We start from the raw sequence: 23,547 nt of genomic DNA, 5'->3' as shown, positions 1-23,547 counted from the left end.
AGAAATATCAGTAAGTATCAAAATGATTAGGTAATGGGTAAGTGATGATTTTAATACTCAGTCTATTGCATGACTTTGTTTTCTGTAATCTAATAATTAGCTCATATATATATATATATATATATATATATATATATATATATATATATGAACCTGATAAGTTACTCACTATACAGAATTAATTAATGGTTGACCAGCAGTAGGTTACTCATTCATGAACTAGTTACAATGCAAAATGTGTGTACCTCATTGTAAAGCGTTCCCTATGTGTGGTAAATTGCAAGTTGGGGTGGCTTTAGGAAATGTAAAGTGGCATTCTATAGACAGCAGGAAGTTATATGATTGACATTTAAAAACTAAAACATTTAACCATGGTTATAGAATGGGGTAGATATATATGAGAATACAGAAAGATATTAGATATATATTTTTGCGCTAGGTTCAAAATAAAAAAGGAAAGTTTTTATGAATAAATCTTGTGTGACTTAACGTAAAACGGCGTGGTATTAAAAAACATAATGATAAATTAAAGAATTAATACGGAAAGGAATAAAACTGTAATAGCTGTTTTCATAACACTTATTTAAAAGAAATGGTCGAAAATAATTATGGCGTGGACTAATTTACTTCGTCATTACATTTTATTCGAATGTTTTACTAGTGCTTTTACTTTGAAGGCCTTAGGCGGAAGTCGTCTTGTTTTTGTGAATAACTTAACAGCCGTTGGAGTTTCCTGTGTGTGGGCGAGGCTCAGTGACAGCTGCGGACCGTCCCCTAGTGTTTTTATCCTTCTGAAGGAAAACCTCGGAGGTTTTGAAGCCAAAGTACAGAGAAAAACTAACGGAATGAGAAGTTAAACCGCGAAGCGAGAAGAAAACTAGATTTTAAATTCACTTCCGGCTGGAAAACGAAAGGAGAACAAACAAATAAAGTGGTGAGTAGAGTCCGTTATTCTTTCTTTGTCTGGCTTTACAACAAAGATTCTGCAGGGCTGGCCATTAAAACATAAAAACTAGTTTCTAAAAAGTGTCGCTTGTTTATTTAAACATTTTTAAATCAACTTTGATACTTTTTTTAACCGGCTTTTACGAGTGCAGTATATTTTTACAGTCGGCCATTTGTGTTTTGTTTTTTTTGTTTTTTTTTTTTTAAAAAGCCTTTCCTTTTCTCCTTCGCATAGGCAAGCTGAAATCACTGTTTTATTATTAAGACAAAAACCTTTGGCTAATTTAAAAAATAGATTTACAGTGGCCTACAACATGATCTGGACAAAATGCCAGACTGACTGTATCATGGAAACATCAGCGTAACCGTTACTATTTCTGTAACTTAGTTTATGGCTCTAAATAATTTTAAAACATTAAGAAAAAGCAGAATATTAACACCATGATGAGTTTAACATCACAGTTTCGGATATTTGAAGAATACTGATAATGATATGTAAAACATGCAGGTCTGGAACTAGAAATTTCAGAATCAACTTGTGTTATTTTGTTTTTTAAATTACGAAATGATGTTCTCTCTGCTCAGTGTAGTGTTACAGAAAAACATTTAATTAAAAATATTGTATTGACTCCAATACAAGTTCATAAAAATCTTTTTTTTAATGTAAGATATACTTTTTGTATATTTAACAGTAATAAAGCTGTAAAAATGTATTCAATGCCAGTTAAACAATACTACAGTAGACTGTAAAGGATGAGAACTATGTTAGATAGTCAGAGGCTGCTTCGGGATGGTGTGTGTGTGTTTGAGCTGCTGCTGCTGATGATGGAGAAATGGTTTGATCCATCTCTGGGTTTCCTGCTACGCATTTTCCTCCAACATCAGCAGCAACAACAGAAGCAGGCTGCTGCTGCAATGCCTGCTGGGAAAAATCGGGGTCGGAAGAGCCCACATGTCACACAAAAGGGGGGATTCAATTAGATGAATGCACTCAGAGTGGAAACCCTCTATACACCCTCTATACATTTAAAATATGTGAACAATATGAAGTAGGAAGACGGGTCATATTTGATAAACATATTCAAAGATTAATACTTATATTATTTTTGCCTTTATTCACCCATTATTGAAACTATTTTACTATTTTTTCTTTCCTATCTTGCAGTAAATTGATCTGATAATCATGCATGCAGAAAACAGCACATTGAGATTTGAAGATGGGATGGCAGTTTCCAAAGTGCTCTCACTATCTTAAGACTGAGTAATCAAAAACTCACAGATTATGTTTTTAACATCTGAAAATGTCAGATGTGGTGCTCCTGAATTCAGCTTTCCCAGGTTACATCTGAGTTTGAAAGCTTGTCAAAATTTCAGATAATTTTTCTATTTTTTCATCATACAATGTGCTTTAAATTATACAAAATTCTTCTTGTGTTCCATGTCACCTAGAAATATAATTTTTAACAGTCATATTATCTGCTCAATGCAGTCGAGAGCAGAGAGAGGGAAAGAAAGAAAGGTAGGATGCAGTGGTGGTCGACTGACATTAAGATTAAATGGAAGAGAGAGAGAGAGAGTATCAGTATGGGAAACAAAGCTTTGGTTCAGAAAAATAAAATGCTGTGTCCTGATTGTTTCACAGCGGTTAAATACTACAGAAGAACAAATTTGTAAACGTGAAGACATTAATATTCTAAAAGGTGTGTTATTTTGTTAAAGTGCTGGGCACACAGTGAAATAGAGATAGAGAATGAGGCGTGCAATTACAGGCTGCTGGAGGAAGAAGAAGTAAATACCTCAGTTTATCATTTGTTCTTATGCAACTCAGTTTACATATTAAATTAGTGAGGAGCAGTGCAGACTGTCTCTGCTGTTAACAGCCTGATGATCTCCATAAAGCTCCTTGTGTTCAATTCACAGTGATGTCTGTGCATCTGCTCCTCATCCTCACTGCCCTCTTTATCAAAAACAATAAATAGACCATGTTTGTGATGTATGCATCCATGCCACGATTATAAAGAACCAAAAAGAGGATAAGTCATGCTGAAGCCCATAGATACAGTTAACGGGATGACCCAAGCTGGGCTCAGAGAGAAAGTATGCGGGCTCAGATTGGGTTGGGCACAAATTTTTTACATCCAGTCCCTAAAAACAATGATATGACACGACACGATACAATACGATTTGACATGATATAAAACGATATGATATGAGACGAGACGATAGGTTGAGATGCCATGCGTTACGATACGATACGGTATAACAAGAGACGATATAAAATGCCATACGATACGACACAAGACGATATAATATGAGACACAAGACAAGACGATAGGATGCAATGCGACGCAAAACGGTGCAAAACAACATGATAGGATACAATATGACGGTACAATATGACATGGTACAATACGGTATGACACGGTACGGGACGATGCCATACAACACAATGCAAATAGATACTGACTTGAATTTAAATGCAATAGAAACAAATAATGCACACATAAAAAAGATAAAAACTCAAACCACACATTGCACTTTATCCACATTTCAAAATCAGCACCAAAACAGAGATGAGTTTTCCAGGCCTTTTGAAACAAAAGTCTGACTCTCTGGAGACTTGAAAGGAAGCAATAATCTGAAAGCCACAAACCTCAGCTCTTCTCTGTTTTTGTTCTAATAATGAGCACACTGTGTCTGTGAACCATGTTTAGACAAAGTCATCCTGAGCAGCAAAGAGGAACTTCTGTTTACAGTCATTTTGTCAGGAAATGTAGTTGTTTGGGTTTTCCATTCTCATCATGGACACAAAGACACAAAAGAGGCCTCATATGTGAAAATGGGTTCGCTTCTTGTAATAAGAAATGAAAAAAATTAAAGCAAAAGTTCAAATGCATGAAATCTCACTCTAACTGCACCAATGTGACTTGTTTTGATGGTCTTGAAAACTTTGGATTCCTTCTGTGATGTAACATACCAAAGTTTATACCAAGTAGCCACCACTTCTACACCTTATCTCTATTTACAGTGTTTTAGATCCTGATGACTCAAAGGTACAGAAAGTTTTGGATTAGCTCCAGCAGATATCTTCAGCCTGCAGTGATGAAACAGGCTGTAATAGCTGTGATGTAATCCTGTAGGGCAAAGGCCGTAATCCTTTTAGGCCATGTTTACAAACAAAACATCTGAGTGAAACTAGATCCATGCTCACCCATTCATGAAATACTATAGTAGACATGCCAGACCAGATGATAGGGGTGTGACTTTTTAATCAAACGATACCTGCTCTTCCTGTTGGCGTGTCCCTAGGGGGTCCTGGAGCCCAGGATGGGAACCAGAGGTCTAGAAAATACCAAGTGGAAGAGAGCAGCACAAATAGAACCTGGGGTTCTTCCATCGTTGTTTGAGTCAGTGTATTAGCATCTTTAAAAAACACTCTCTAGTAGAAATGTCTGGTTTTGTCGTCATGTCTGTTTACAAAAAACTGTCAGTGACTACTGATGATGTATCAGGAACTTGAACTAACCTCTCCCATTACCGTCCAGCTCTTTCTACCAGTTATTACAGCCCAACATGTGTACAAAAATTTGGCCCAAGTTTTTACATGCCAAGACCTAGTCTATTAAACATCTTTATGTGTCACCACAGGTTGTAACTTTATTTTTCAGTGATGTTGTTCAGTGTTCTTGCAGTCATTTTCTTAAACCTGATTGTCTAAGGCTCATCCTGCAGCGCCGATCGCCCCTGCTGTGATCTGTCCAGGCTAAAAGTGAAGCAGCGTCATAATGCAAAACAGGAGTCAGACACAAAGATAGCTGCTAATCTCTGCTGATGTCTCACTGCCTCTGATGTCTCAGTGTCCTCTGCTTTCTTGTCCTCATGAACTCACAGGGAGAACCATGTGACTCCACCTCTGACTGAACTCAAAACTGAGTCTTCTGAGTTAACTCTGCCAGCGCACACGGGGTTAACAGGAAACATGAGCTCAGAGTCACAGCCCTTTTGTTTTTCTTCTCTTCTTCTGCTTTTTTTTCTCAGGCTGCTGAGGATGTGAGAGAACCACAACACGAAAAGGCTTCACCCACCGCTGAAGACAACTTCTGAGCAGGAGAAAAGTTTGACCGTGAGTCTGAAAAACTTTAGTGTGTCTTTATAAATACTCTGTACTTCTTCTGATCCGTCTGGATTAGAGTTATGTTAGCTCAGAGAGTCTTAATTCAGTTAATCCCAGGAGGGCTCTGATTAGCTCTGCAGGGATTAACTGAAGTGTCTGAGCTTTATTGAGTTAATGGGGAGCAGATCAGGAAGACGGGGTATCTGAGGAGCTGAAGTTTCTGAGGAAAGGTTTCATTCTGTTTTCTGATTGGATTTTACCCAGAATGTGAAGCCCCAAAAATAACGCCTAGTCTTCAGATGATAATTGTTCATCATCTCCATCCTTATTGTTGCTTTTGCGGCTTGCAGCACTACAAGTTTAAATGAGTCTAGTTTAATTTTTCTATGATATTGCCATTGTAATTCATTTTAATTATACAGCCACAAGTGACAATGTTCCAGCCCTATAAATCACAAATTGCAGTAAGTGAGTTTCAGAAGTTAAACACCACTCCAGTGAATTTAATTCTGTTTGAAGCGAGTAAGAACAATCAAATATTAATGTCATCATCACGAAGCCTGCAGCATTTCAATAACAGCACACTCAAGTGTGCCATTTTTCTTCCCTTCATCAGATTTGAATGAAATGAGGTTTGCATGTTTAAAAATACAGCTCAGGATGTCTGCAGTGAGTTTAATCAGGATAGATCCCGGGAATTATGAGTTATGAGCAAATATATGTTAGGCCATTTCCCCAACCAACATGACACTTCAGGTTTTGATTGCTTCCAGAGCTAACCTGACATGGCAGATAGTCTTCTACATATCTAAGGCGTGGGATATATTTCACATCCATCTGGGTAACACCCTATAGCTCATGTTTGGGAAAGGCAGAATCTTTCAGAAGAAACTCAAAAGAGCAAGAGCTGTGGACAGAGATAAGAGTGAAGCTGGAAGGCAGCCATAGATAGACACAACTTGTGCTCAGTTTAGCCTCATAAAACTTCAGGTACCGCAGGCCTCGTCTTTCTAACCTAGTCTTCCTGTTATGTATTCAGATGTTTCAAACATCTGTTGCAGAGCTCGTAACACTCCCTGCAGTCTCAGCTAAATGTTTTTCTTGTGTCCACAAGTGTAAAGCTCCATGGATGGATATTTGAAAACTATGGCCATGCTCTCATACGGCTATCTTTGTTGTCCCCACTGAAACATTTTTTCTAAATGCAAAGCAAAAACAAACTATTGCAGTGAAATCTCTCAGAGCTAGATGTACCAAACGGTTGCATTGGAGCTCTTCCAAGAGTCTTTTCTTTTCCCAGTGGCACAGGGAGGTCATGTTTTTTCTCAAACTGGAGAAGATGAAGAAAAACTCAAAGGGTGATTGGACAAATGTCCTGTCTGTCACATTCATTACAGGCCAACCAGAGCAGCAAAACATCTGACGTAGAAGATACAGGCCACAGAGTAGGCTGGGCCGCTGACAAACCCAGAGAATGAGCCCTCCCCAGCTGTGATTTATTGATGTATCAATGCATGTTAGTTGGATCAGTAGCAATGATGCCTGCATCATGATGAACAGTTACCTCATTTTTGAGCTGAAAAGTGTGTCATGCTTCAGATGGGTTCTAATGTTTAGCCTAAATTATTTATTCGTGCCATTTTTACCTGTTAAACCACTTTTTCCACCTTTTTCTGTGGTATTTTTGCCACTTCTTGTTGCCACTTTTAATCAATTTGTGCTGTTTTTGGCCCTTTTGTACAGCTTTCATCCAGCTTTTGGCCTTTTGCCCATTTCTGACACTTTTTTGCCACTTGGATCGATTTTTGCAACATTTCACGAATTTTTGCTACTGTTTTGCCCCTTTTAACTAATTTTTACAACTTTTCTTCAATTTTTGCCTCCTTTGAACCTATTTTGCTACATTTTGCCACTTTTACCAATTTTTGCTACTTTTATTGCCCCATTAAACAATTTGTGCTGTTTTTTGCCCATGTTTGCCAGCTTTAGCCCATTTTTGACACTTTTTTGCCACTTGGACCCACTTTTACTTTTATTGCCCCCTTTAACCCTTTTTTGTCTGTTTTAACACATTTCTGCCACTTTTTTGCCCTTATTTTACCACTTTTAAGATATCTTTGCAGCTTTTTGTTCATCTTTTCCACTGCTTTAACTTCATTTTGTAATATTTAACCTATTTTAAACAATTTTTTTACTAATTTTTGCCTCTTTTTGCCAATTTTTTGCTCAGTTTTACCAATTTTGGCAACATTTTGCTACTTCATTTGCCACTCTCTTATTTCTTCATTTTTGCTACATTTGAATCCTTTTTGGCCACTCTTACCCTTTGTTGCTACTTCTGACCCATTTTTTACTGCTTTTTTGCCCCTCTGAACCCTTTTAACCTTTTTGCCACTTTTACCCCTTCATTGACATTGTTTTGCCTTTTTTTGATCCATTTAACTACTTATTTGCCCCTTTCAACCTTTTTTTTTTTTTTTGTTGTTTTTGCCACTTTTGACCCATTCGTGCCTCCTTTTCACCCATCTTTGCCACTTTTGCTATTTTTTGCCCGTCTGTTACTTCTTTCTACCACCTTAAATCTTTTTCTTGCTAGTTTTATCCAATTTTTGCCACTTCTTGTTCATTTTTTCGCTTTTGTGCCTCTTTTCATGATTATTAAATATTTTCCATAAAGTTCTCACTTTCTTCCTTTTTTTTCTGGTATCCTGAAATTTTTGTATATCATAGCTTTGCTTTGAAGTTTGACTTTACTTTCCTAATGGTTTAGTTCAGTGTGGCCATCCACACTGTTAACTTTACCAAAGCTTGTAGAATTGTTCCCAGTGTCACTCTGAAGAAATGTTCTAAGATGTTTGATGACTACAAGTATTGTCTTTGAGTTTCCCACCCTGCCTAAAGCCCTGACTTACCCAAAGTAACCCCTAAAGAAAATTAAAAATCAACAAGTCTTGTACAACTTTTAAAAGCTTCATTCAAAGAGAGTCCACGGTGTGTTTGGTACCAATCAGACCTGTAATTTAAGAGAAGATGTAAAATTATGATTTAAAAAAAAAGAAATCCAACATTGCACACAGTCCATTGGGGGGATGGTCAGGTCTTTTGAAAGCAGACTGCTCTGGACCAGTGTGTCAAATTTCAAGTTAATCCAACTTAGTGTGCCAGAGGCGCAGCTTTTCAGAAATGTATTTATCTTTACTTAATACAGTGCTACCATAAGGCCAGTGGGGTTCATATTTCTCAGGGTGGTAATGCGTGGGATTTCCAGTTACACTGGCAGGTTTTGTGTTTCTATCACATTACATCTCATGGAACTTTTTGCATTTTTGGTGGAAAAACTCAACAACACACTGGGACAAAAACAGTAGAGTTCTCCCACCTCAGGGCTGAAGTCTGCGTGGAGATGATTAACAATTACTAACAGTAATGGAGTATACATTACAAGATAATCAGTCTGATTCACAGCCTAATTCCCTGCTCCTAAAATCTAAGGAAAGCCCAGATTTCTTGCTGGTTAAGAAGATTATCTTTCCACCTGTTACTGTGGTGTCAGATGAGTTTAGAGTGATCCAGTCTGTGCAGAGGGACTTTTGGGCTGCACTGATTTCTAATCATAAATATTAAACATGCTTAATATTTCAGTCCAATATCCTGTTGAACCCTGAGGACAGCTGAGCACGCATCCACCCTTTGCATTGTCACATGAAAGATTTTGTTTGCTCCATCCCTGCTTGCTCTATAACACGTATAGCTCGTGTTTACATGGTTTTCATGACCTAATCAAAGGTTTTCCCTTTTTTCTTAATGAATTATTTGTAAAAAATGTCCAAAAATGGTTACCAACTCCTGTTGTCCTCCGTATTTGTTTACTGCATTGTCATGTATCACGGTGAGGGATTTCAATCAGTCACCTGAAGCAGAAGAATGCTTAAAATGAGCCTCCCAGTCCTGATGAGTTTTAGTTATAGATCTGGTCTGTCTGTTTCCTTGATAAGCACATGTTCAAGGTTTAAAACACCCAAGTATGCTAGCAGAAAAATGTAAACAAAGCTGGCATACTGAAGTATGCATAGGTTGTCCTATCCCTGCAAGCTTCAACCAGGTAGAGATGCTGGAAAGTAAAAATGAACTACAGCATACCAAAGATTTTCAAGAGGTGAAACAGTCTTTGCAACCAGATCAGCACGGCAAATTAGCTTCAGCAATTAAAATATTAAACAAATGAAAGAAATGTAAAAACATGTTGCAGCAGAGTAGCTCAAGCTGCAATAACTCAGCAAAACAGGGATGCAAGACTATTGCCATGAATGTGTTCAGATTGATTCACATTGTCAGTATTTGTGCAGATTCTTCATTGTTTTACGGTTACATCCATGATTTTTAAAAAATGCATGTGACAGAAAAATGCTGCAATTCCAGATGATTCCAGGCCTGTAGGGGCATTTTTAATGGTACTAAGTTTCGGTGAAACTTGTTTTATGGGGATATCTATTTATACAGGATTTCTGCAGAACTTTGAGCAAAAGATTTAAAGTTTTTAACCAATGTTTTGACAAATGTCCCACATGTGTGGAGGCTGTGTAGAGTTATCTATAGTTTGTTTCCACTGGTGGCTCAGTCAGGAAAGTTAGATAAAGCAAACAGCAGACACACAGGAAGTCAGAGAGAACATAGAGATATGCCCTCACTCTGCTGCTCTCCGTCTTCTCATGAATCTGTTGACTATGAAAAAAGTGGGTGTGTTTCTGACTGCTGGTGTCGTGTTTCTGATGTCTTTCACAGATCCACAGAAGACCCTCGGCTGCAGACAAACATGGCTCTGTTCTTCTCCGGGGCCGTTACAAGTACGTCAGCAGCTCCAACATCACAAACGTCTTTTCTCAGCACATTCATGAACCTCCTGATTCTAACTGATGCTCTTTGTTGGTTTGAGGAGTCTGCAGAAATTTCATCTAATTTCAAAGTATGAAATAATGTGAGAAAGTAGTTTTCATCTGAATTAGGTTGCCTGTAGAGCCTCAAAAAGATTTCTAATTTTTTGCACAAATTTTAGCTCTGCAAATAAATATATTGCCTTTGAATCTAAAATATGAAAGTCTTTTTAAAAGCTGCATGTGTGAAGGCTTACCATGAATCAAATCATCAGCATAGAGTGCGGGGGTACAAAACAATATTGACTAGAGCTGAACTATTGGCAAAAATAATCTAGTTGCAATTTTTTTTCCCAGGTATTGTGATTGCAATTGGAAATGCAATTATTATTAGATTCCCCATCTTGTGTATTTTTCAACAAAGTCAAGTAATAAATCATTCCATGTTATAACCTACATTTAGTCAGGAACACTCTAATGATACACTTGATCATTTTATTGCAAAACGGATACAGTTTTACTTGGCAGAAAAGGCTCTGCTCAAAACATGCTCCCTGGGTTAGTCCAAGCAGCATGCTTCGACTTTCCAGGGAGCGCATGGCTAAAAACCCCCGTATATATAGATACATTTATGAGAGTGTATATTGAAAACAATAAAATTATTCAGAAGCAATTAATCCATAGCAGCATGAATCTGAATAGGAGGGAGCAACAAGCTTTAAGCTATAAAGGAGGCAGCTGAGGTGGAGGAGGTGAAGATTTGATGAATCAGCATTGATGCAATCAGGGATTAGTGAGCAGTACGTCATATTTAAATGGGCCGCTGTGTTGAAAGAGAGAGCTGTGATTGACTGTTGGAGCTTGGAGGCGGCTGGGGGTATGACTTCCATGAACTAACGCTGAGCTTCATCAGTATTAGAATGTACCAGGGCAGAACAATTAAAAAAGATATCAAATTGCAATTATTTTTGCTCATATTGCAAATTTGATATCAGTTGCTTTATTGGACAGGGATCATTGGTTTATTTTACTTGTTTCAATGAAGAAAATAGTAAATAAGACACAAAAAGGTCCATTTTTGTAAACCATTCTAATAAAATGACACTTGAATGTTTGCATAATGTGCATAAAATCTCTGCTGCTGCAAAAATGAATGTATTAAACTGGTATTTTGACATATTTCAAATGAAAGCAATATTGCAACATCTGCGATTTGTAAATTGCAGCATGCCATATTGCAATATAATCTAATCTGCTAATAATCGACAGCATGAAGCTGCAGAAAAATGTTGAAATCTTGGTGTATTAAACTTAATTATTAACATATAAAGTCATATCTCAATGCGTGCCTTAATTGTAGGGAAGTATGACCGCATCCCTGTCTTGTGCATGCAATGAAGAAATAATGGTTGGCAAATATAGTGTCAAACTACTGAATGGTAAAAAAACAGACACAGTTCTCCTTTCCCTCTGCTACAGGTAGTTTCTATCTATTCATAATGACGTGCACTTTTTTGCACACCAGGAGGTATCATCTGTGTACTTAGGGAAGTATGAACATCAGTCACATATGTAAATGGAAACAAGCTGTCAGAACAGGGTACTCTTTACAAAATACGGCTGTAACGACTCCTGTATTATCATAAACTGTTGAATCTGTGCAGCATCAACCCATATGATGCTACAAGCTACACAGGAGATACCAAAGTAGAAAAAGGGTTGTTGTTTTCTTAAAATTATAAAAACATCCACAGTAGCCTGCAGGATGAACTCTTGTCAGCAGTGAGCATAAGCAAATGTTGACTCAAGTGGTTGCCTCGTCTTTCTTCTTCATGGCACACTCACGGCTGCGGGCCGTTTTAAAAAGACTCTCTAAATACCCCTCTATAAGTTACACAGATGAGGTTGACAATGACAGAACAATGAGCTCTCTGTGTGTCACATTCCTGCAGAGTGTTATCAGCCTTACGTCACCTCTTTTCAGCAGGGTAAACTTACTCAAGTGGTTTCCTGAGGCCGACCTCAGGAACGCTCTCAGACTCTTCAAGCTGATAAAAGTGGAGTCGTCTTTATATAGAGACAAAGTCACCGCGCTACAGCAGAGGACACGTGTTTGATAACTGAGTGGGAAGGTTTCTATAACAGGCTTTTCTGATTTCTTTCTTTCAGGTTCACCAATTAAACGGAGGCTGCGTTCCAATCAACACTGTCAGAGGTAAAAACTCATCGACATGGATGTTTTTACACATGCTGATTTGCTCTGCAGTAAGAATGTTGTTCCTTTGATGGTTGTGTGAAAGGTTTTTGTGTCTGTAAACAGCTTCAGTCAGCTCGTATCGTTGTAGATTTGTTCTGGATTATACTTGACACTCCCCTGCAGTATCTGTCAGGTCACTGACAGGTTTGACACCTATTCACTGCACACTAACTCCTGTCATGTACTCTTAATTTCAGCCTCGACACATCTCTCCTGTCGCCTGACTCCTCCTACGTCTGCTACTCCTCAGCTGAGGGCGGGGATCCGTGTTCCTGCCGAAGATCGCCACGCCTCCTCACCAACGGATACTACAGCGTCACTGATGACAGCTTCTCCTGGGACAATGAGGGGAACGTGTCGCTGTCTCCCTGCAAAACCAGCGTGTCCTACAAGGAGAACCTGGTCAGGTAAGAGCAGACACCAAACTTTTTGTACAGTGTAAGTTGTCGTAAGTGCCAAATGAATTTTGTTGACTTAAAAATAAAGCCAGAGCCACAGAGCTCAACGATAACCTCACTGACATTTCAAAAAGTCTTTATAAGTAATTTTTTAATGCCTATGCACCATTGATAGCCAAAACATGATCAGGATGAACCTCAGGATCTTTCTCTGTCGATTTTTTTGTCCTAGGGTTTTCAGGCGCAGGCGGCGTCCTCGTAACGCTCTGGCTCGTCTCTTGAGCGATGTGACGGAGACGTGCCACTCCTGGCTGGATGAAAATGTCTTCAGAGGCGTGTTCGGGGCAGCACAGAACCAAAGCCAGAGCTGGGACTTTGACAAGGACCAGGACTTGGACTGGACCAGAAACAGTCAGGAGGGCTCGGCCCGTCTGGATGAGCCATCCTGGACCAGATTGAACAGCACTGAGCTGGACGACAGCCGCAGTTTCACGTATGGTCGGTATCAGTTCAGCACATATCTCCTTGTTATCCTCCTTAGTTTTTGTGTCCAGCTAGACACTAATCTTTGTCAACAGATTCATTATAAATGTGCAGAATCTTCACTAAGATGTGTGGATATTAGTATTTGAAGTGGTTTGCTCTCTGTTTGTTGTCAGAGAAGTATTAACCAGTCAAGAACAGGATGATATCCCACAGAGAAGTCTTGGGTGGAGTGTGTTTACTGTTCACTGCAGGCTGAAGCAGAACTATTGAGAAGTTGATAGTTATTTTCGTGAGGCTCTGTAACTGGAGAGTTTGGATGTTTTTCTTCTCTCTTTCAGACCCAACTGAGATCCCACCGCCTCCTGACAAAGAAGAGCCACCCAAAAAGCTTCTCATCCAGGAGGAGATTTGCTCAGAGATCTGTCAATCAAAGGAGCGCTTCACTCAGTCACTTGGCGGCCTCTCTGAAGTCCCGCCTCCCTCTGTGTTCTACACCAACACCTGCTGCTGTCAGGCCTCACCTGAACAGACAGGTGAGTGATGGTTAGATCTACTTGTTTACATGTTGTTGTAAACTTCATACTATTCGAGTGTTTTCTCAGTCTCATTTTTTAAATTTTCCAAAACAGAGCACGCTGACTATTACTTAAGTCATGATGTTTTCTGCCTTTGGATATCACCATATGCTAAGAGGATAGCATGAATTGCCTCTGTACCAAAAATAAATGGTAGGGTTTGCACGAAATATACAGATCTGATAAGTTTATCCATGGTGATGTACAGCCAGGTAGCTGCTACAAGCACAAGCAGCTGGGTGAAAGAGAGTATGGGCCTTTTGCCACCCAGCAAAGTGGAGTCATGGATTCCCCTGCTGTGCTTGCATACTGGGACAAGGGCAGTACTCCTGTTAAATAGCCTAATCCGACTGTAAACCTAGCTCAGCTTAACTGTGTATGTAAACACTCACTGAATTTGTTAAGGTGACACCTAGGAGACAGGTAGCAGCTCCCAACCGTCACTGGAAGAGGCCAAGGTCCCTTCAATTTATGACTAAATATCATGTTAACAAATTAGTTAAAAATATAGCCTGTCGTTTTCCTGAAGAGAGAAATTAGCAAATATTTTTTTCCAAGGCTGCAATTATGTTAAATCCATCTGTAAAGTTGGGCGTTACAACATGGAGCTCAATGGGGAGTTACTCACTCAAGGATCTAGCCTCTAGTGGACATTAGAAGAAGTGCAGTTTTGGTGATTTCGTAGTAAAAGCGTAGAGCTTTCTGCCACAAAATCCCGAGAGAAGATGAAGTTGTTGGTTTGACCGTTTGGCAATTGTTGAAGTTAGGAAAATAACTTAATTGAATCAATATTATTTCTGTTTTTGTTGTTTTTGTCTGTTTGTTGACATGTATTCATTCATAATTATGTTTCAGGTTTGACAATGAAAGCCCTTCTCCTGTTCATCTTCACCATCTTCATCTTCACTGCTTTATACTCAGGGTAAGAATTTATTGTTTATACCATAATATATAATCCTAATATAAGTATCCTTAACTTTGGTCCCATGTTTAGGAGAGAATCCATCAAAAACAGCTCTCTTAATTATTTGGACTTAGGCAAATCTTACTGCTCTTGGTATTTGTTAACTCTCCCAAAGCAGGGGTGTCCAAACTTTTTCCTTTGAGGGCTGCATATGAAAATAAATAAGGATGGTGGGGCCACGTTTATATGCCTCAGCTTGGGGATAGTTAAGTTAGTAAAACCAATGTTATGATGGTTAAGACATGCTCAGTGATTAGGTATGCTTAAAAGGGTAGTTAATGGCTGATAATACAATTAACCAATCATTTCAAGGGTATTAGGCAGACCAATCAGATTTCAGGGGGCCCTGGGTGGCCCTGGCTACTACTGGCTCTGCCTCTAAAACAGCATTGGTACTGGTATTAGCCTTTTCAATCCACCAGGGCGTTATAAATCAAACTATTGTTATTATTTTGGGTGCTAATATGTTTTTCATTTACAGTGTTGTCTTCATTTAGTCACAAAAAAGCACTGCCTTGTGCTGAAAGCAAAAAGAAAAGTACCGCCAAGCACAAGCTTTATGTACAAATGTGGGCCATATTTCATTTTATTTCTAGAATTCAAAAATGGGCCGCAGGCTTCATTTGGCCCTCAGGCCATAGTTTGGACACCCCTGCGCTGAAGGAACAGTAATTTTATAACATCCATGATATCAAAAGTCTCCTAAGAACTGAATTAAACTGAACTATTGCAGCCTAAAATATACATTGTGATGTGAATTTTTAAAGATGACGTTAATTTTCAGTGCTTTGAGGCTTTACATTACTGATAGCATTTCAGAAAATATCAATCATTGCAGTACAAAATAAACTTGCAAAATTCTTTTAAATTGCTTTTAGTGCTACAAGTAGCCTTACAAAGACAGCCAAAGTTCTCTTGTACACTTTGCTTGTTTGCATTTTAAATGCAGATACAATTGTCAGTAACACTCTTCATTGCTGATGTGGGCTTTTTGTTTGATATCTCATGTTAGCCAATCACAAGGGAGTAAGTCTGTGGATGCAGATGCTATTGCATGGGGCTAGGGGGGTGCAGGGACTAAGATGTTGGTGAAAAGTCCAGAGAAGTTGCAGTGATTGGACGCGGATTGGCTGAGTTTGTATAAATACTTGTGATCATGCATCAAGATTTGCTGTGGTGACTGCGTCATGGATAAGCTTTTAAGTGAGGATGGGAGTAGATATGACTTCATTCATCATTTATTAAACAGTTGCATCCACAGTTTGTTTTATACCTCTAGAGGTCATCAAAGGAACTTCAGCTGAATATTTATAGCTCTTAATAATCTGTTATATTTGTCTAACGTGCACCTTGGTTTAGAAAATAGGATCTTTATTTGGATTCAAGGTTTTTCCCAGATGTAGAAGTTTGAGTCAGCACTAAACTTCTTTATTTCTACTTGTTTATTCACTTCAGATGTTTGCTTTGGAGCGTGATGGTGGCGTCCACTGTGTTCATGGCTATAACAACCTTTATGGGTAAGTTTGACATACAGCAGGCTGGTGAATTTTACTGTAACATGACGTGGAAGTTCAACCACTGGTACAGTATAAGAAACACTGGTTGTAATTCCCATTCCTGTCCATGTATCATCCAGAGACAGGAAACATGGAAGACTGGGGATAGTTTTTGGACTTTTACAAAAAAAAAAAAAGTAAATAAATAAAATAAAATGATGGATTTTTTTTTTTTTTATAAACAAAACAAAAGAGAAGTGATGTTTCTGGATTTTATCTCAATGGCACTGCAGAAAAAGGTGCAAATTTTGGAAACGTTTTATTTTAGTGGGCCCTAATTACCCAGTAATTGTATAGTAATAAGTGTAGTTATCTTGTATTTTCTAAAGAATAAGGTGGTAATTACCGTAGTCATTAGAAATGTGGTAATGTTAAGAAAGTATTTACCTAGTGATAATGTATTACTTATCGAGTAATAGCTTGAAATGCCTCCTAACCTTAACCCTAAAATGACTTGAAAATTATTCAGAAAGGACTCACTTTAATACAGTCGAATAAAGTAAAGAAATTATCAAGCAACCTATATAGAACATTATCATCTTATTTCTAAGAAATGACTTGGTAAAATACGTTTCAATTTCCAGAAAATTACCAAAATATTACAAAGGTTAGAGTTAGGGTAAAATACCACCTAATTGCCCGAGAGTTGTACAATATTACAAGGAATTACTTGATAATCAGTACATTAATACAAGGTAAATATGTCCTGAATATTACAGTTATTGCTTGGTAAAATACCAACTTGCTGGCAGTAATTACCACCTTATTTTTATGAAAATACTTGGTAATTAGGGACCATCAAAATAAAGTGCTACCCACATTTTTGTGTATAAATAATACTGATTTTGAGCTCTCATGATGATCCGATCTCTTCCAGTTCTGACTAAATCAGGGCCAATGGGCGAGTGGCGGAGGGCCAAGACAGAGGTGAGACCCAAATCAAACCAGCTTCACTTCATTTTGTCAACTGCAAAGAAAAAGCATCAAGAGTTTCTAATAATTGTGTTTTTTTCAGGATATCACATCAAGAAATGAGTGAAAAGAAGCACCAGATGCTGGGCGAAGGTTTTCAAAGTTTGTGATGTAAGACTAGAAGAGAGACAGGAAACATAGGATGGGACGGGACAGAGTAGAAATATTCAGTATTTCAATAAGTGTTTGCATGTGAGTCGCACTCAGAGGACCAAGTTACAGTGAGCTCTGGAAAACATTTTACAGCAACACACGTTTGAATGAAACTCTTTTTTGATTGTAGATCTTTAACCAAACACGTGTTGGCGTGTTAACCAGAAGGGCTGAATTTCATAGATTGTTACAGCTAAAATGAAGCGGATACTAAATAATTCACCTTTAACTGAAAGGAAAAACACCGGGAAGGTTTGCATGTTGGTGAAGTCCAGTTATAAAAGTGTTGACTGTGCAGAGACAGTTGTTCAAAGTTGTTTCCTGTGTAGTCGAATTCGTAACTGAGACGTTTTTAACAAATTCACTGGATGTTGGATCATGCTTTTTCTGCGTTAAATCTCTAAAACACAGCATTTAATGTGTGGATTTTCCCGGTGTGTAAACGAGACGAGTCAGACAGTGTGTTTCTGTTAAAAGCTGAAGGAGCTCATTAACATGGGGGCACATGTTACTGTAGGTTAAAAAATATGATAAACAGAAAAAAATCATGTTTAGAATAAAATCGTCCAAATGTACCTGATATGTTTTCAAAATATTGTTAGTAAGGGTTGTCAAGATGCAAGAAAATTAACGCATCAATGTGATACTTAATAAGACAAACAATTCTCAAATGTGTTTGGCAGCAAAAATAGAAGCCCTAGACACTCGGATGTTAGGTGGTTTTGTGTGTTTAATTATCAAAAATTGCTGCACACTGTGTGAATTGCTAAAAGAAGAAACATTGCCAGCATATTTGTGCAACTTAGACAGTGTGCAGCTGTGCAAAAGCAATTGTTTGCATCCGTCTACTTAGATGCAGTTTTTAGAAGCTTTGGTACTTTTCTATTCAATATTTCAGTAAAATAACAGAAGTTTTACTGATTTAAAAATAACGTGGTATCAAAAATGATTGATGTTGACAACCTTACTATGTGTATATTTTATTGTTGATGTGAGCTTGGCTGTTTTTGGGCTGTCCAAAGTGATCAAATATCTGATTTTACTCGTCTGAAGAACAAATTCAGGTCCAACAGCAAACAAACTAAAAAGCCTCACTCCTATTTTAAACAAGAGCTGTGACTTTTTTAAGAATAACAAATGCACAAAAACTCCTTAAAACCCCAACAGACAGTAGTGCCATTATTTATGTTTAGAGACCAACGGAAGAGTTTTACTCCAAAATGATATTAGTTGAATAAAAAAGGATGGATTCAACAAATTTAAAAAAGAAATAAAACATTAGTCCTGGTGTTTTAAAGCTGCACAGGATAAATTAAAAAGACCCGGATTCCTGTTGAAATCAGTCAACCAATCGAATGCCATTAATAAAGCACACATATTATCAGGAAGAAGTTGATAGAAATCAGAGTGAATAATTGGAAAAAATGTAGATTAACCTTGTAAATCAATGAAGTCTGAGCCTCACATTGTCTTCTCTCATAGATGCAGCTTTACCCCACGCTTCATTTAGAGACTTTCATTCCTAAAATCTTCTAATGAAGCCATCTGCAGCTCATAAAACTCTCTGAGAAAACATAAAAACATGTTATTGGAGTATAAAAGTGACATGCATACAGTTTTTCTTGTGCAGCTTTAACAGCAGCAGCTATAAAAGACATTAATCCTCACTGTTTTAATGTTAATGATCATGTTGTAGTAAAACTCTTCAGTGTCAAAGTGCCTTTAAATCAACCAGCAGTGCAGAAATACAGAAAAATAATACTAATAATAATAATACAGGGATGTGTTTGATTAAACCTAAAATGCTGCTGAAACATCAAACAGCTCCACAACAGGTGGAGTTTGATTTGTAAAGACTGGAACATTTTTCTGTGAGAATAGCGTGGAATATATGACAGATTCAGGAAATAGGAGAATAAAGTCATCAGGTCTGCCATACGCCTGTTATATTACAACTCCAACTGTGACTTTGTATATTATTGTCACAATTTTATTTTTGTGATTTTACAACTTTTTACTCAAAATTACTAATTATTCAAAAATTTACATTTTTTTTTAGTACCTTTTGTCCTCAAGAAATCACAACTTTGTTCTCCTTTGGCTTTTGTTTTAGTTGTATTCTGAATATTATGCATTTTTTCCCTCAAAATATTACAACCTACTCCCTTCATTATTGTTCTGTTAAATCTATATTTTGTAATTTTACAACTCTCTCATAAAACAAAAATTTTAAGACAACAACTTTCCAGGCGAAGGTTAAAATTGGCTTGATTCTAGGAATACTGCAGCTTTATCCTATAATAATAATTTTATTCTATGATTTTAGGAATTTTTGTAAGAAAATCAAACAAATGACTGTTAGCTTACAACCTTCCTCTCAATATATAACAGTTATACAATATCATTGACAATGTAAATTCTCTCATGACTTCACTGCCTAATTTTTGACTTGTTTCTTTGAAAAATTACAAAATTCTTATATAATAATGTAACAACTACATAGAAATATAACAACTTTTTTCTTGCAGATATGACATTTTTTCCTAAAAACAATCACGATTTTGTCTTTCAATAACTTTTTTTGTAATTGGAAGAATGTATTCTCCAAATTTTGCTACTTTTTTGTATTTTTTACATTTTTTCCCAAGACTTTGTCTTTAGACTTTGTTTTTGTTGTATTTATTTTTTTCTAAAATATCACAATTGTCTATCCACTCATTCTTATACAACTATAAATTTTATTTGTCTCTACAACTTCATTTTCATTTTGTAATGATTTCAAATTTTTTTGAAATACAACTCATCTATCCTCTAAAACATTTAAGGGAGTTCCTGGACTTTTTCTTAAATCATAATTTTAGTTGGGTCCAACTTTATCCAAAGATATTACATCTTAATTCTTTCAATAATCTCCCAATATTAGAACTTTATAGCATCATTTTTATGGCTTTTGTCCCCAAATAAACAGAAAAAAATTCTTAGAGTAATGCTACTTTATTCTTTTTATCAAGTTTTTTACCTTATTAAATGAAGACATCTTGAATTAAAATGACTTTACTCTGTTAATATTATGACTTCTCCTGGAAATATTACAACCTAACTATCTGGCTTTTTTGCATTAATCATGATGTTCTTTAACAAACTTCATACATTAATATAATATGAGTTCATTCTCTCTCAAAATTATTTTTTCAGAATTAACAATCTATTCTTTTTATGTTTAAACTTTAATCTCATCAAATCATATTATTTAGAAGTATTAACCCCTTAATGCCTGTTGTCGCATATTTGATACATACTTTTATGATACCTCTATCTAATCAATATGCTCAATAAATTACTCAAAAAAAATTCTGAATACAATCTGATAAATGATAAAAAAAAATGCCCTCAAGTGGATTATCAGTTACCAAAAAAACCTAATGAATGAAATGAGATACTAAAAATATATTTGTTAAATTTTATGGAAATTTGGATTTTTTTTATTTCAGTAGAAAGATAAATGAACATTTCAGTTCCAAAAAATTTAGAAATTCCTGGCTATTATTTGTGTATTCAGACTTTAAGGGGTTAAACTTTATTGTGAAAAGATTTGAGACTTTTCTCTAATATTATTATGACTTTATTCTCTGAATCTTTCATACCCTGAGGCTCTGTCACAGAAATCTGGATCTAGGATGTTTTTGGGATCTTTTTGTGGGATCAGGAATCTTGAATGTGAGGAAAAATCATTTTTTAATTTCAATTCTTCACGCAAGTAAAAAAGCAGGGTTTAAAGATGTTTTCTAATAGAAGCCGTATGTTTGAGGAATTAAAAAACAGCTTTTAGTGTTGATGGCTCTGTCTTTCCCATCCGAGGGAAAACAAACAAGCATTTATATCAGGAAATGAGTGAGGCTGAGGCTTAGCCATTTAAAAATAAGTACTGTAGGGCTTTATAAAGTTTTAACTTTATAAAGTTAGAATTCAATCATATTTGGGGCTCAAACGCCAAGAGAACACTCTGGAGGAAGAGTTGAGCTGTGACGCACAAATCAGCTTTTCCCCAGAGACATGTAAAGGTGTGTTTTTGTGGACGTTTCCTCAGAGACATGTAAAGGTGTGTTTTTGTGGACGTTTCCTCAGAGACATGTAAAGGTGTGTTTTTGTGGACGTTTCCTCAGAGACATGTAAAGGTGTGTTTTTGTGGACTTTTCCTCAGAGACATGTAAAGGTGTGTTTTTGTGGACTTTTCCTCAGAGACATGTAAAGGTGTGCTTTTGTGGACTTTTCCTCAGAGACATGTAAAGGTGTGTTTTTGTGGACTTTTCCTCAGAGACATGTAAAGGTGTGTTTTTGTGGACTTTTCCTCAGAGACATGTAAAGGTGTGTTTTTGTGGACTTTTCCTCAGAGACATGTAAAGGTGTGTTTTTGTGGACTTTTCCTCAGAGACATGTAAAGGTGTGTTTTTGTGGACTGTACTCTCACTGGCTGAGGGTTTAAAGGTCAGATGTCTGTGTGTGAAAACGAAGCGTTTCTGAATCGTCTGATGTGTTTTTATTCACTTAGTGCCAAATATTTAGAAATGAGACATTCAGGAAGAGTTACATCAACAATACTACATCATAAATGATTATATATTACTTATATTTTAATAGAACAATGCATGAATTAATACTTTGCATTTAAAGCTGTGTTTATTCATACATGGACAAAGGAGTCAGTTGTAGCGACTGTCTATGTTTACATGCAGATGAGGAAAGTTGAAGTATTGTGTTAGTCTGACTTAAACTAGACTTCTAAAATGCCTGTAAACATGTAAGTCTGTTCTGAGCACGCTCCACAGCCTCTGCACTGAGCTGACCTGGAAGTTGGACTGCATGCAAGCTAAGCATAGCAGACAGTAGTCCGGCTAAACTGCCTACGTGAGCTACAGCTGTAGCTCTTCATTCCTATGCATGCTAACTCGTTCACTAAGAAGCTTTTAGCCACTAGTTTCTATATTAAGGCTGAAAATAAAGCCGGGTGTTAATCTCAGGAGTTTGTGACCAAAAAAAAGCGAAATATTTGACTTATATTCACGAGACGGACACAAACGCCACTCCACTGAGGAGCTCCCACAGCTTGTGTAAATGAAACCACCTCTGTTCTGCAGAGAGCATTTTAGCAGCTTTAAATGAAACTAAAAGAGGATCAAGTTTGTTTGTCTTTGTTTTATGAGGTGAAATTGACTGCAATATTTCTGGGAGGTAACCCCCTTTAATTTGAATTCACTTTTATGAATATTAACCCCTAGATAAGCTCTTGTGTGTTTGTAATGTGATAAAATGTTGTGAAATGTTGTACTGAGCTTGATTTAGACTGCACAGCTTTCCAAATGTGGAAATGTGACACTGTGTGTGTGACGGCACTTATAATGTATGTTATTTTTTATTATTACACTGTACTGTATTCATGTTAAATGTCTAATAAATAATCATCTGCTTTGAAAACAGTGAAAATTAAACCTTAAACGAAGCTCAAAGTTGAGTTTTATAAGAATCGTGAGAGATGATGGGAAGCATAGATGAACAAGTTTGCTCCTGTAAGGATAAAGCTGTATATCTCTGAGTGTTGATAACGCTTTTACAATTAAATCAATTAACCAAGTATTCGTTAAGTGGTTTGGATGATGCATATTTGCCGTTTTCGGCTTTTTTTAGGAAGCTAAGTTTAAGGATCTGATTTTTACAGCGTTTTCTCAGTTATTGTGCAAGATGTTTTGTTATATCAGAAGTTAAAATAAATGACTGCTCATCTATTTAATATGTTTCAGTACAAACTGTGTATTTATTTCTTTACCACTGTTACCTGCATGGTTTTATTACGGTGGCCCTGAGAGCTCACAGCACTGCAACTTAAGAAAACACATGCAAAAAGACAAAACACAAGCAAATTAAGAAAACATCTTCATCAATTTGACAACACATGCCCAGCATTTAGAAAACACGCTGCAAAGACCACAACACATTAGAAAAACACGATGCAAATAGACCACAACACATTAGAAAAACGAGCTGCAAATAGACCGCAACACAACGGAAGTGTTTCCAGAGGACACTTAAAAGTGATGCACACATCCGGACACGCTTGTTGATGTTGTTGATGCGGATACAGTCTATGGTTTTACAGTGAATTAACCGTGTGTATTATTTCATCAGGTTATGAGAATTAGCAGGCTAATTAAAAGCAAAAGGCTAACGATAGTTTAACAGCAGATCACTGCAGTAGGCTAAT

The 23,547-nt window shown here is 37.0% G+C and overlaps 1 protein-coding gene and 1 long non-coding RNA gene across 3 annotated transcripts; both read left to right on the top strand.

Moving 5' to 3' along the window:
• Window positions 1-734: 734 nt before the first annotated feature.
• On the top strand, window positions 735-20,675 carry tmem71 (transmembrane protein 71). The gene is made up of 11 exons (XM_041803478.1): window positions 735-934; window positions 4,984-5,068; window positions 9,842-9,903; window positions 12,100-12,145; window positions 12,385-12,594; window positions 12,818-13,083; window positions 13,410-13,604; window positions 14,502-14,568; window positions 16,066-16,127; window positions 17,044-17,093; window positions 17,182-20,675. The coding sequence occupies exons 3-11, from the start codon at window positions 9,873-9,875 to the stop codon at window positions 17,203-17,205; spliced, it is 951 nt and encodes a 316-aa protein (XP_041659412.1). The 5' UTR covers window positions 735-934; window positions 4,984-5,068; window positions 9,842-9,872; the 3' UTR covers window positions 17,206-20,675.
• A 69-nt stretch (window positions 20,676-20,744) lies between these two features.
• Window positions 20,745-23,076, top strand: LOC121519598. Of its 2 annotated transcripts, none has more exons than XR_005992717.1 (2): window positions 20,745-21,352; window positions 21,429-23,076. It is a non-coding gene; the product is annotated as an uncharacterized LOC121519598 (long non-coding RNA). The 2 variants fall into 2 exon arrangements; XR_005992718.1 differs by having other exon boundaries at window positions 21,391-23,076.
• The last annotated feature ends 471 nt before the right edge of the window (window positions 23,077-23,547 follow it).

The sequence above is a fragment of the Cheilinus undulatus genome, linkage group 13 (genome assembly GCF_018320785.1).
Source record: "Cheilinus undulatus linkage group 13, ASM1832078v1, whole genome shotgun sequence".
Classification (NCBI taxonomy): Eukaryota; Metazoa; Chordata; class Actinopteri; order Labriformes; family Labridae; genus Cheilinus; species Cheilinus undulatus.
The sequence above is the reverse complement of the archived record's forward strand: the minus strand, read 5'-3'. Positions and strand labels throughout refer to the sequence as shown.

What these genes read in the sequence shown, in the direction of transcription:
- tmem71 (XM_041803478.1), top strand. Translation starts at nt 9,873, where the DNA reads ATGGCTCTGTTCTTCTCCGGGGCCGTTACAA. An exon ending in CAGCCGCAGTTTCACGTATG is followed by an intron (nt 13,084 to 13,409) that starts GTCGGTATCAGT and finishes TCTCTCTTTCAG; the next exon opens with ACCCAACTGAGATCCCACCG. An exon ending in GGCCTCACCTGAACAGACAG is followed by an intron (nt 13,605 to 14,501) that starts GTGAGTGATGGT and finishes ATTATGTTTCAG; the next exon opens with GTTTGACAATGAAAGCCCTT.